Here is a 12386-nt window from a genome sequence, read left to right as displayed (position 1 = left end):
CATCCTGAGCCCTTTGTCCTCAGGAGTCTCCTCCCTCCCGCCCCCGCAGCCTGTTTGGGGACCCTCCAGAGTTAAGTCATACCACGGCCCCCTCCGCACAAAGCCTTGCAGGGGACAAGCCAGAGGCCCACAGTGGCCTTTGAGGCCACGTCAGAACATCCCAGCAGGGCCCCCGCACACACTGCTACTCTGTCCCGGGGCCACCGAGGGCGATAACACCTCCCCCACCGCCTCCCCTGTGAGGCCAGGCCAGGTGGGTCTCCTCTGGGCAGGGGAGGAGAGAAGGCCAGAGGACCAACAGCGCTTCCCCTCGGAGCAGGTGGGCCAGGGGAGGACCAGGCTGGGGGGCAGGGGGCAGCTGGACATCCCCAGGGCCAGATCTCAGCTGTGTTGCTGTGACCCTGGCAAGTTCATCTCTGAGCCTCATCTGTAAAGCAAGGTGCACACCAGCCCCTCCCCATAAAGCCACCAAGAGGATCGAGTGACGCCGAGGAGAGGTGGCAGCTCTCACGAGGTGGGAGACGGGAGTCCCCACGTTGCCATATGACCATCTCCTCCAAGTGCCGAGGGCTTTAAGCTACAAGGCAGCCCCGGTTTCTCCCTCTGTCGGGCGGTGATAATCATCCCTGCCCCTGACTCCCAAGGTTGATGTTGAGGATGAAGTGAGTCCGCGTGGGGCATTCTAGAAATGCTCACACGAGTTACTCATAGGAGACCCATCCCTCACCGGGGTCTCCTTACTCTTCTCCCATTTGTATCTTGTTCACCAGGATTCCAACTCACAACAGGTTGGAAGCAGCAGACTAGAGGGACAGACGGCTGCCAGGAAGCAGATACGTAGGGGGTAGCAGAAGGCACCACCAAGAGCACAGAGGCAGCAGACACAGATGCAAGCGGGAATAAGGGCCCTTCAGTGAAGGGGTGGGAGCACCGGGGACCCCATGTTGTCACGGCCCAGAACAGCCACCAAGGGGAAAAGAATAAACACCCCAGAACACCCTGTTTAAGAAGACAGTAGAGACTTCCCTGGTGGCGCAGTGGTTAAGAATCCGCCTGCCAATGCAGGGGACACGGCTTCGAGCCCTGGTCCAGGAAGATCCCACATGCCGCGGAGCAACTAAGCCCGTGCACCACAACTACTGAGCCTGCGCTCTAGAGCCCGCGAGCCACAACTACTGAAGCCCGCGCACCTAGAGCCCGTGCTCTGCAACAGGAGAAGCCACCGCAGTGAGAAGCCCACACACCACAACGAAGAGTAGCCCCCGCTCGCCGCAACTAGAGAAAGCACGCACGCAGCAAGGAAGAGCCAACGCAGCCAAAAATAAAAAAGTACACTTGGGAATTCCCTGGTTGTCCAGTGGGTAGGACTCCATACTCTCACTGCCGTGGCCAGGGTTCAATCCCTGGTCAGGGAACTAAGATCCCGCAAGCCGCGCTATGCGGCCAAAAAAGGACAGGACACTTGAGATACATCTCGGGGCAGGTGTCTGTGGGGACACTGGTTTTGGTGTTTCTCACTCAGGCTCAGCTCTCTGGAGGCAGCCCTCCGCCAGATGGTCCTGGGAGCCCAGGTCTTTCTCTGCAGGCCCAGGAGGAGCAGCTGAGACCCCAGCACAGCCCCGACTCCACTCACCTCTTTCTTCTTCCTCTTCCCTTTGCACCTGTTCTCCTTGAGCTTCTTGGACTTCTTCTTCTTGGGAAGGCTCACAGGCTCCTCGGGGAAAAAGTCATCGAAGACTTCAAGGCCACCATCTTCTTCTTCTGGAAGAATCAGAAGTGGGAGGGGGTTACTCCACTGCTTCCTTCAGGGAGACCCCCAGGGACACAGAGTGAGAGGCAGGGCCCGCTGGGACAGTCAGTTCCTCTGCCACCCAACTGTGCCGGGTAACGGCCACCCTGCCCTCCCCAGCCCATCCCCACCCCTCCCCACCTTCTCCGCCTAGTTCCCCTGCCCCAACCCCTCAAAGTCACCCCCAGACCTGCCAAGTGGAACCCCAGCCCCTTGGGCTGTGTCACATCACCCCACCTCTCTGGGCCTCTCCTCCTCTCAACCTGTAAAATGGAACAATAACCACCTACCCTGCTGTGACAATGCTTGGGAAACTGAAGCAAAAACAAATGACCAGGGCTTCCCTGGTGGCGCAGTGGTTAAGAATCCACCTGCCAATGCAGGGGGCACGGATTCGAGCCTTGGTCTGGGAAGATCTCACACGCCGCGGAGCAACTAAGCCTGTGCGCCACAGCTACTGAGCCTGCGCTCTAGAGCCCACGAGCCACAACTACTGAAGCCCGCGCGCCTAGAGCCCATGCTCCGCAACAAGAGAAGCCACCTAGATGAGAAGCCCGCGCACCGCAATGAAGAGTGGCCCCCGCTCACCACAACTAGAGAAAAGCCCACGCCGCAGCAACGAAGACCCAACGCAGCCAAAAATAAATAAATAAAATAAAATAGATTTTAAAAATAAAAACAAACAACAAATGACCAAGTAAGAGGCCTTGTGGACATGGCTCCCCAGGGAGAAAGCAGCCCCACGGAGTCACAAAGCCATCTCCAGCTGGCCCAGGGAGGGGTCGAGGCCCACCTCTGCCCTCCAGAGGGCCACGGCATGGCCAGGAGACAGCCTGTGAGTGCAGGATGACAGGGACATACAGGTCACATCACCCTAGGACCACTTGGTGCCTTGGACCAAGTGCCCGGGAGCTTGGAGGAGAGACCAGCACGGAGGATGCCAGGGCTCCCCTTAATGGGGATTCAAGGACCACACTGCCTCCCCTGCCTGGTCCCCATCCGCACCTGCCCAGGCCCACTCCCCATCACAGGTACCCGGACACACAAGGCAGGATGCCAAACACACTCCGCTGGGCGCTCGGGACGATGTGACGGTCCACAGAGAGGTGGGTTTTCTAGGAAACCCTAGAAATGAGGATGCCCGCCTTTCCTGAATCCTCATTCCTTCACGCATTGGAAAGGCTGGGGGGAGCAGGCGGGTGTGTCACGTGGGCATCTTAGAAGAAGCTGCAGGCTACGTGCTTCTTGCTGCCCCCAAAGGGAGCCTGTGGCTGGGGCCTAACTCCCACCCAGGAAGTCAGGGGTGAGAAAGGGCACGAGCCCTGGGTTCCTGGGACCGGACGTGGGCCCCAGGGCTGGGGGTGCGGAGAGCGGGAGGGCCCTCTTGGGGGCAAACGGCAGCAAAAAGACACCGCAAGAACAAACCACCCAGACTAGAGCTATGCATCTGTCTGCCCGGGATGAAGGAAGCTTCCAGAAGGCACCGGTGCAACCTCCAAAGAGTCCACAAAAGGGGCCCACAAGCCAGCCAGCCTCCACACCAGCGGCTTATCCCCCATCCCACACCCCTCACTGCCCATGTGCACGGGGGGGGGCGGGGGGGGGGCGGGAGTGAAGGGCAGGGAGAAGCGCCATGGGGGTGGGGGGACATGACAGGGAGTCTCGGTCTGGGGTCTGCCTCGAGCGGGACCCCACTGTGGGGCTGCCACCCTGGGAGACCCTTAGAAGGGCAGAAAGTCCCAGGGCCACGCAGGGGACTTTCATATGGGAAATGGGCAGTGTCCTCACTGAATCGGGTTTAAATGATAGGCCCCCAACCCCGCCCAGGAAGTCTAAAACTTTTAGAGTAAAACATCCTGGCTGTTGAACGCGTCAGACCCACAGATGCTTGGACACGTCGACACACCCTGGGCGCTCCAACATCCGCCCATCCTCCAGAGGGGTCCACCCCAGGGCCTGGGACCCTGCCGGGGAGGGGGAAGGCGCCCATCACCACACTCTGGGTGCAGCTAGAGGGCGCTGGTGACGCTGGTGGCCCAGTGAATGCCCCTCCCCCCCACACCTGGAGGGCCAGTTCCCACACGTACCACCCCCCTACCCAGGGAAGGCGGGGGCTGCACCACCGTCTCAGCGCCCCTCTGCTCCAGGGCCCTCCTCCAGGGCTGCCGGGGGCCTGTGGCCCTGCCCCCCAGGAAGCAAGTGCCAGCCCTGTCTTGTACGGCCCCCCCAGGAGTCCACGGGGACAGGGCATGCCCAAGTCTCAGTCCCCTCCCCATCCTGCCAGGCAAACACAGACATGGAGAGAGACCAACTCCAGGCAGGTGAGGGAGCTGCCGTGCAGGTGACATGAGGGTGGCCTGAGTGCCGGCCATCCCCGGGAAGCCAGCTCAGCGGTCCTGACTGGCAGACAGGGGCAGTGCTGAGGACAGGACCACGTGGAGGGCACAGCTGCTGTGGCCCTGGCCAGGGCTACGGCCCCCGGGGCGGGCAGTGAGGGCAGGCCCAAAGCTGGGTTTAATGTGGGCAGGCTTTGAGGGGAGCCAGGCTAGGGCAGCAGGAGCCGACCCCGTCCTGTCCCCTGAGCCCTGGCATGGGAGAGGCAAGGATTTCGGGGCCAGCTGGAAACGTTCATAGGGACCCCCGGAGTCATCCTGGAGTGGAGGGCTCTGGGAGACAGTGACATGGTTGGTGGGGAGGCAGCTGGCGACGTGACGCCCGTCCACGCCTGCCCACTCTCCCACCGGCCTCCATCTCCCCCGGAGCCACAGAGAGACCGCCTGGGAGAGCCGCCCCCGCACCCTGGCCGTGCCCAGCACGGTTATGTAACGGGCCCAGCTGATGCAATCGGGAGGGGGCCTCTCTCTCCCGCCTCCTGCCACCTCCCCACGTCCCCTGTCCCCTCAGCAGGGCAGTCCCCAGACTGGGGAGGCCAGCCCAGCACACGGTCACAGACTGACCGGCCAGCAGCACAGACAATGGATGCACAGGAGGCCGCGGGAGGTTCTAGAAGGAAGCCTGGGATCTCCCGTGGGCTGCGCCCCACCCTGCCTGGGAAGGAGGTAGGGGCACCTCTAGCCCTAACCCACGCCCAGGACAGGGCTCGGAGGAGAAGTCCTCAGGCCCTCTGCCCTTGGACAGACCCCTCCTCCATTCCCAGAAGACCTCACGGCCCAGGGCCATCTGTCTGGTTAAATCCCTCCTCCAGGGACGTTCCGGAGCTGGCACACGACCACGGGGACCCCACCCTGCCCACCCCCCGTCCTCCTCCCCCCACACGGCTTCTGGTGGCCCTGAGGACGCCCAGGGCTGACCTCCTGTGACGCTGCTCCCCGACACCCCCACGATTCCCACTCAGCCCTGCCCCCTCCTCCCTCTTCTGCAACCGGCCCTGAGCTTCTTCTAAAACCAGACCTGGAGAGTCACAGCCAAGCAGTCCTTCCCAGTGCCCATCGGCCCCTCCCAGAGCCCAGCCCTGTGCCTCCTCAGGGTACCCAGCCACCAGTAAGGTGGGAGCCCGCCCGCCCTGGGGGAGGGTCCTGAGGAGGAGCGGCCTCAAGACTCCTTGTCTGCCAGCTCCCGGCTGCCCCCAGCCCTTCCGGCCAGGCGGCCGTGCCCTCGGCACCAGCCCTGCCCCTCCAGGGCCCGAGGCTCCATCGACCCCAGATGGGCTATAATTAGGACCCATTAGCCCTGATCTGTCTCCCAGGTCTGGGGCGGGGCCGGGGGAGACTGCTTCAGAGATGAGACGGTGGGGGGGGGGGGACAAGGGGGGGGACGGCAAAGAGAGGCACCTGCATCTTCTGCTGCTTTCCCCCAGCCCCTCACCAGCTCCCCGCACACACTCTGGCTTAGCCCTGCGGCACCCCCAGGCTGCTCTGCAGGCTGCAGCCCAGGCAGGGGGGGTGGACCCTTCTTAGCGAAACACCTTATAACAGTGGAAGGACCTACCACCTGCACCAAGCTCGAAGCAGGTAGCATATGTTCACTTATATGAATTCATCTACTGCACACAGCAACCCTGGGAGACAGTACTATTATCACCCCCATTTGCAGACAAGGAAACAGGCTCCGAGGATCTCATCGCTTGCCCACTTCTGAGTCTCACAGCCGGCAGGTGGTAGAGCCAGGATGGAGCTCCGGCAGGTGGCTCCCACCACCAGGTGTGGTCCCGCGCCTGCCCCTCCCTCCAGGTATAGGACCCTCCCAGAATTCAGACCTTCCCCACGTTTACTTCACAAGCATTTAAACAGCATAGCCCATGTGCCAAGCTCAGGCACGCCCAGGGGACACTGAGGTGACTCAGGCCGGCCCCTGGTCTGAAAGATCACCTGTGGTCCCTCGGGTGGGAGGGTCAGGGCTAGTCCACCGCAAGTCCCCATGCTCTGCCCACCCCCTGCCCCTGTCCTCTGGGGACAGGGAACTTAGCAAACACAAGGTGATCCGAGCGAAAGAAAACTCATGACTGTGGAAGGAAGAGGTAGGTCGTCTGATTCGGGGTGGCTGACGGATTTGGGGAGGTGCAGCCAGGAGCCGGATCAAGAGTTCCATCACCCGAGTCCAGAAAGGTGAGCAAATCTGTCAGCGATGGGGACCCAGCTCGACGTCCACCATCCTCTCTGAAGCCTGTGGAGAGGGTCTCCTTCCGTTCCCCCAAACAGGAAACAAGACCACCTGGTGGCCAGGAGGAGGGACAGGGGAGCGCAGGCTTCGAACCACCACCCCTTCCTGGCGGGGTGGCCCCCAATCCCTTCTCCACTGAGCCCACTTCCTCATTCTTAAAATGGGCCGAGTATTGGGAATTCCCTGGCAGTCCAGTGGCCAAGACTCCATGCTTTCACTGCTGAGGGCGCAGGTTCGATCCCTGGTCGGGCAACTAACATCCCACAGGCTGAGCGACGTGGCCAAAAATAAATAAATAAATAAATAAAAATTTAAAGATAAATGGGCTGAGGACTGCCTTTCTCACGGGGTGATGAATTAGAAACTGTGAGATGCAGTTTAAGTGCTTGGCAGTGGCAGGCGGGTCCCAGGGCCTCAGGAGGGTTAGGATGGCCGGGGCTGAAGGAGTGGATGGCGGGGGGAGGGGGGGGTCTCTCGTTTGGGAACTGCTGGGCCAGGGGTTCTCAGGGCCACCCTAGGGCTGGCCAAGGAGGGGTCACCAAGACTAACGTTCCCATCAGTCCTTGGAGTGCCCCCCACACCACAGCTCTCTACTGACATTGCTGGGGGGGGCAGTACTCCCGCCCAAGAGAGGATTAATAATTCATTTATGACATTTAACAAAACCCAGACACCACCTCACTGGCATCTCATCAAACAAAACGTCAGTCCTGAGCACCGCGGGCAGGCAGGCAGGCAGGTGGGGGGCGGAGGACAGGGGAGGCTTTTACCCTAAGGGACTGGGGCCAGAAAGAGTGAGGATGGAGGAGGCTGGGGGCCCAGAGCACTGACGGGGAAAAGGAGGAAAGAGAGGCCAGGAGGGAGGGGACGGGGACAATAGAGGGAAAGAGAGGGACAGCCAGACAGACAGAGAGAAGCAAGGACTCGGGGAAGACAGCCTGACAGACTTGGAGACAGACAGACAAAGGGATAGACACGGGGAAAGAGTGAGTGAGAATAAGAACAGGAAGAGGGAAATAAGGACAAGCCAAAGAGATAAGGCAGGAAGTCTCAAAAGTTTTACCTGCAAAAACCCCAGAAAGTCAGACACCGCGTACTGTGTTCAATACTCGCTCAGAGAAGACATGCAAGAAATCTATGCTGGGTGGGTGAGTGGATGGATGGATAGACAAATGGATGATGGATGGATGGACAGATAGATGAATGGACCGATGGATGGATGGATGGACTGGACAGATAAATAAATGGATGGATGGAGACTGGTTAAGATGGATGGATGGAAGGAAGAAAGGAAAGAAGGGAGGGAGGGAGGGAGAGAGGAAGGAAGGAAGGAAGGAAGGAAAGGTGGACTGGACAGATAAATAAATGGATGGGTGGATGGATGGATGGATGGACAGATAAATAAATGGATGGGTGGATGGATGGATGGACAGATAAATAAATGGATGGGTGGATGGATGGATGGACAGATAAATAAATGGATGGGTGGATGGATGGATGAAAGGAAGGAAGGATGGATGGATGGACAGATAAATAAATGGATGGGTGGATGGATGGATGGACAGATAAATAAATGGATGGGTGGACGGATGGATGATGGGTCAATGGAGGGATGGATGAAAGGAAGGAAGGACGGATGGATGGACGGAAGGAAGGAAGGAGTGGATGGGTGATGAACGGGCAGGACGGCTGGCCAGTGTACGGTGGGTGTCCTGGTCGGTTCTGTGGTTGGATGGGTAGATGTTCTGGTGGGAGGGTGGATACATGGGTGGGTGGATTAACAAGTGGGTGGGTGATTGAATGAACTGATGAAATGATAAATCAATTTAGAATGCGGTGACTATCCCACAGGCCAAGCCACTGGGCAAAGTGTGCTAACCACTTTACCTCCCTCCTCTCAGCATAAAGTATTAAACATGATCAGGCCTCCTGATGCCCCAAACCCACATTTCCCCAACGTGGGGGGAGCAAACTAAGAAGGCACAGACCTTCAGGAATCATGGCTCTCTCTCCCTCCTGCTCCCTGGGCTCACAGAAGCCTAGATGGGCTAGGGGGACCTGGGCCAGTCAAGTGCCAGAGTGGTCACACTGTCTGGCCTGGAGAGAAGATGGGCTCACCAGCTCTAGGAAACCCACCCCTCCGTGTGGGATTGAGGAAGGGCTGGGCCTACAAGGCAGGGAAAAGACCTGGGATGCTGAGGCCCCCTCCTCCCTCCCTCGCTCCAGCCCCTCTGGCCCAGGCTCCCAGCCCCCCAGCTTATTGGCTGAGGGTGCATGTCTCAGAAGCATTTCCTTGGGGAAGGCAGGCCAACTGCTCCCCTTGGATGGTGCTAATTATAAGCCACACTTTATTGGGCACCTATTACGTGCCGGGCACTGTGACCTACTTGTTCCACGTGCACCGCCTCATCAGTCCTCATAATAAGTCCTCTATGAGGTAGCTGGCACCACAGCCCATTCCACAAGTGGGGAGACTGAGGCAGAGGGACTGGGTAGCTTGCCCAAGGTCAGGCCACAAACAAGCCGCAGAGGCGGAGCCACCTGACCCTTGAGCCCTCTCTTGGACTAGCCCTCTGAACGCCCAGGAGAACCTGGCAGCTGGGGTCCCTGAGCCCGAGAGGCAGGCACCTCCCCCCACCCCCGCAAGCAGGCTCAACCACCCGCCTCAACGCCAGAGAGCTGCCCGACCAAAGCCCGGGTGGCAACAAGAACCCTGCTGAGGGGGGTGGTGGATGGGCAGAGTGAAGGCAGTAGGCCTGACAAGCACTGAGTCCGCCGCGGCAGATGGAAAACTTAGTGTGGCAGCTCCCAGCACGCCGGCTCCCCCATCCACAAGCTGCCACCTGGGGGACCTGCCGGCCCTACATCCCTGTGGGCCACGGCCACGAGCTCAGGCGGAGGGCTGCAGAGAGGCCGCGGTGGAGGGTAGGGGGCCAGGCGGCCAACACTTCAGGAGAGACACGAGGCCTAGGCTGAGGCTGTCATCACGTCCAAAGGCCAGGGTGACCCAGGGACCCCCAGCCCTCAGACACTGAGACCACAACCCTCTCTCTAGCGCCCACAGTGCCAGGTGCCGGGCACAGTGGGTGGTCACGGGAGTCACACCCAAGGCGGGAGCCCACGGACACAAGTCAGCTGACGATAATATTCCAGGGAAGTACTGCCAAGAAAATAAAGCATTAAAATGGGCCTGAGAATGACAGGGGTGGGGGCTACGCTGGAGCCAGGAGCTGAGACCTAACCGGCAGGAAGGAGGCAGATGTGAGCCGAGGAAAGCTTGGGTCTGGAAGGGGTCACGGCCAATGCCCAGGGCAGGATGGAGCCTGGGGGGTTCCAGAAGCATCAAGGAGGCCAGAGTGTGAACAAGGAGGTGGGGCTGGAGATGAGGGTGGAATAGAAAAGGGACTTTGCAGTCAGCCCAAGCCGTGGGGGTCCGGGTCCAATTTGTGTTTTCAAAGGTGACCCTGGCTGCTGAGCGGAGCATGGTCGGTGAGAACTGGTCAGGAGGCTCTAGAGGGGACCAGCTGGAGGGGACAGTGGCTTGGACCAGGGACACAGAGAGGAGCTGGCAGCTCGGGAAGGCTCAGGACATGCTCTGGAGGTGGGAGCCCCTGGCCTCGCTGAAGGACAGGCTGCAGCCTCTGCTCTGCAGGACTTTGGGGGCCTTCCTAGAGGCCCTGGGGCAAGCACCCACCCCCCCCACGCCCTGCCCTGGAGTGGCAGGCGCAAGCAGGAGGGAGGAAAGGTGGTGGGCAGGTGACTCGGACCGAGGCCCAAGGGGAGCGAGCTGGGTGCCCGCCAGTCTGGGGGCACCTTGCCTGGCCTCCTCGCCTCCCCACCCTCCGAGCCCTGACACAACCCGGGAGAGACAGAATGCGTGAGAAAGGGGGACAGGGGACCCCAGCAGGGGGTTGGTGAAGTCCCAGAAATAAGCCTGTTCACGCACATTCAGCTGTCCACTGGCCCCATCAGTGCCACAAAGGGCCACGCCCCGAGCACCACTCACTGAGGAAGCCAGTGACCAGCTTACCAAGGAGCCAGCTTCCTGAGCAGAAAACAGCCATGGGTTTCAGTGCCTGTGCTAGGCCTCTGTGTTCCCTTCCGGGAAATGGGCCTAATTCTCTGGACCCCCCAGCATGTAACAGTCAACTATTGTCCAAGCAACTCCACCCATGTGTGGCCACCTCACCCCCACTCCCCTCACCCCAGCAGGCTCTTTGCAAACTTGGCTGCACTGTCTGAAAGGCAGGGTGAGGCCCCAGTCACCCTGTTAAAGCAAGCAAACAAGTGGGGAGGGGGGAGGAGACCCCCCAGTGGGCATGGCCACCTGGTGGGAAGCCCCTCACTAGGAGAGGCAGAGCAGCGAGGAGCTGCCGCCCCTGGGTCCTCCCCTTCTCACCTCCTGCACACAGGAGTTAAGGTGCCAATCTGTGGCATATGCTCCCTCCTGGGGCCAGACAGCCCACTCCAGGGCCAGGGAGGGCTCCGGCACCGCCCACAAGTCCCTCAGGTGCCCAGCAGGGGCCATGACTCGGTGCGGGGAAGCTGCGATGTGACAGAGTCCCCCAGAAGGGAAGGAGGAAGGCTGGTTGACAGGGTGAGGCCCTGCCCAGCTGTGCCAGGAGGAGAAACGTCCCAAACAAACGGTGAGCAGTTAAGAAAAGAATGATGCCGCAAGGCTACCCCTGACCCACAAGCCCTCTTTCTGTTGAATTCTGGAGAGGGGTGGCAAGGGCAGGGGCGGTGGCCCTGCGAGTCAGGCCCGGAGCCAAAGCAGGGTGGGCTGGGAACGCCACTAGCCGGGCGACCGCGGGCTGGAGGCGCCGGCCGGCGCTAGGGCGCGCCAGGAAGACGCCGGCGGCCCGGGCAAAGTGCTTGGGAGCGGCAGTCACGGCACCCGGCGGCCGCGGAAGGGGAGCGGGAGTCCGAGCCCGCGCGCCTCAGCCCGGAGCTTTCGTGGGCCCGGAGGGAAGCCGCCCCAGCCAGGGCGCTCGCCCTGTCCCCTAGTACGTCCCGTCCTCCGCCCGCTCCGGGCCCCACCCAGACCACCCTGAGGCCGAGATCGGCCGGGTCCGGGTATCTGGTCCCGCTGGCCCCCGCCCGTCCCCGCGAGGCCAGGGGTGCGCGGCGCGGGGCGAGAGCGCCGAGTGAGCGGCACCAGCAGCCGAGCGCGATTCCCGCCCCCTTCAAGGGCACGCGGGCTGACCCCCGCGGCGCCGCGCCCCCTCCCCGCTTCGGGCGCCCGGCGCAGGCCCCCCGCGGTCCCCCGCCCGCGCCGCGGCCAGGGTGGTCCCCATCGCACCCGCCCTTGGCGGCCCGCGCGCCGCGCCCCGCCGCTCGCCCAGCCCCGCGCCCTTGGCCGCGCGGCGCCAGCAAGGCGGGAACGCAGCCCGGCGCCCCCTCCCGCGCGCCGCCAGCGCCGCCCGCGAGGTCCGGCCCCGGGGCCCCGCCGGTCGCCTCGCCCCCCGCCGCCCGCCCCGGGCGCAGCCGGCGCCCCGCTCACCTGACATCTCGTCCTCGTTCTCCATCTCGTCCGCGAACAGCCGCGGCAGCTCCTCCTCGGTGCCCAGCGGGCCCCGCATGCCCGGCGCGGGGGGGAGGGGAGGTGGGCGCCCCCCCTCCCGCCGGGCGCGGTGCCAGCCTTAACCCGTGCGCTGCCGGACGGGCGCGCGCGGCGGGCGAGGCGGCCTCGGCGAGAAGATGGCGGCCGCCTGCCCCCCCACCCCCCCAAACCTCCACCCCCCCGTCTCGACCCCCTTCCTCTCGGCCGCCTTCGCCCCGCTCCCCGCAAAGCCCGGGCTGCTCCGCCCACCGCACCCCGCAGCCTGAGTCCCGCAGCCGACCGAGGTGGCGGCGGCAGCGCCGGCGGCACGGCAGCAAGGCGGGGGGACGGGGGACGGGGGGGGCGGGGGGGGCGGCACACATGCCCGGATTGTGACGTCCAGTCTGGTTGCTGTGGCAACCCCATCCCATCGTT

At 62.3% G+C, this 12386-nt stretch overlaps 1 protein-coding gene across 3 annotated transcripts in view; it reads right to left on the bottom strand.

Moving 5' to 3' along the window:
- Positions 1–12127, bottom strand: part of CHD5 (chromodomain helicase DNA binding protein 5) — a 65735-nt gene extending 53608 nt beyond the window's left edge. For all 3 annotated transcript variants that reach the window (XM_082469349.1, XM_082469350.1, XM_082469351.1), the window contains exons 1-2: positions 11913–12127; positions 1634–1761 (exon numbers count right to left, since the gene is read on the bottom strand). In XM_082469349.1, the coding sequence (XP_082325475.1) occupies positions 1634–1761; positions 11913–11991 (207 nt within the window). In that variant the 5' untranslated portion in view covers positions 11992–12127. The remainder of the gene's footprint in view (positions 1–1633; positions 1762–11912) is intronic.
- Positions 12128–12386: the final 259 nt, after the last annotated feature.

This window comes from Balaenoptera physalus (genome assembly GCF_965194825.1).
Source record: "Balaenoptera physalus genome assembly, chromosome: 1".
NCBI classification, from domain to species: domain Eukaryota; kingdom Metazoa; phylum Chordata; class Mammalia; order Artiodactyla; family Balaenopteridae; genus Balaenoptera; species Balaenoptera physalus.
Note: the sequence above shows the minus strand (reverse complement) of the source record. Positions and strands in the feature narration are given on the sequence as shown.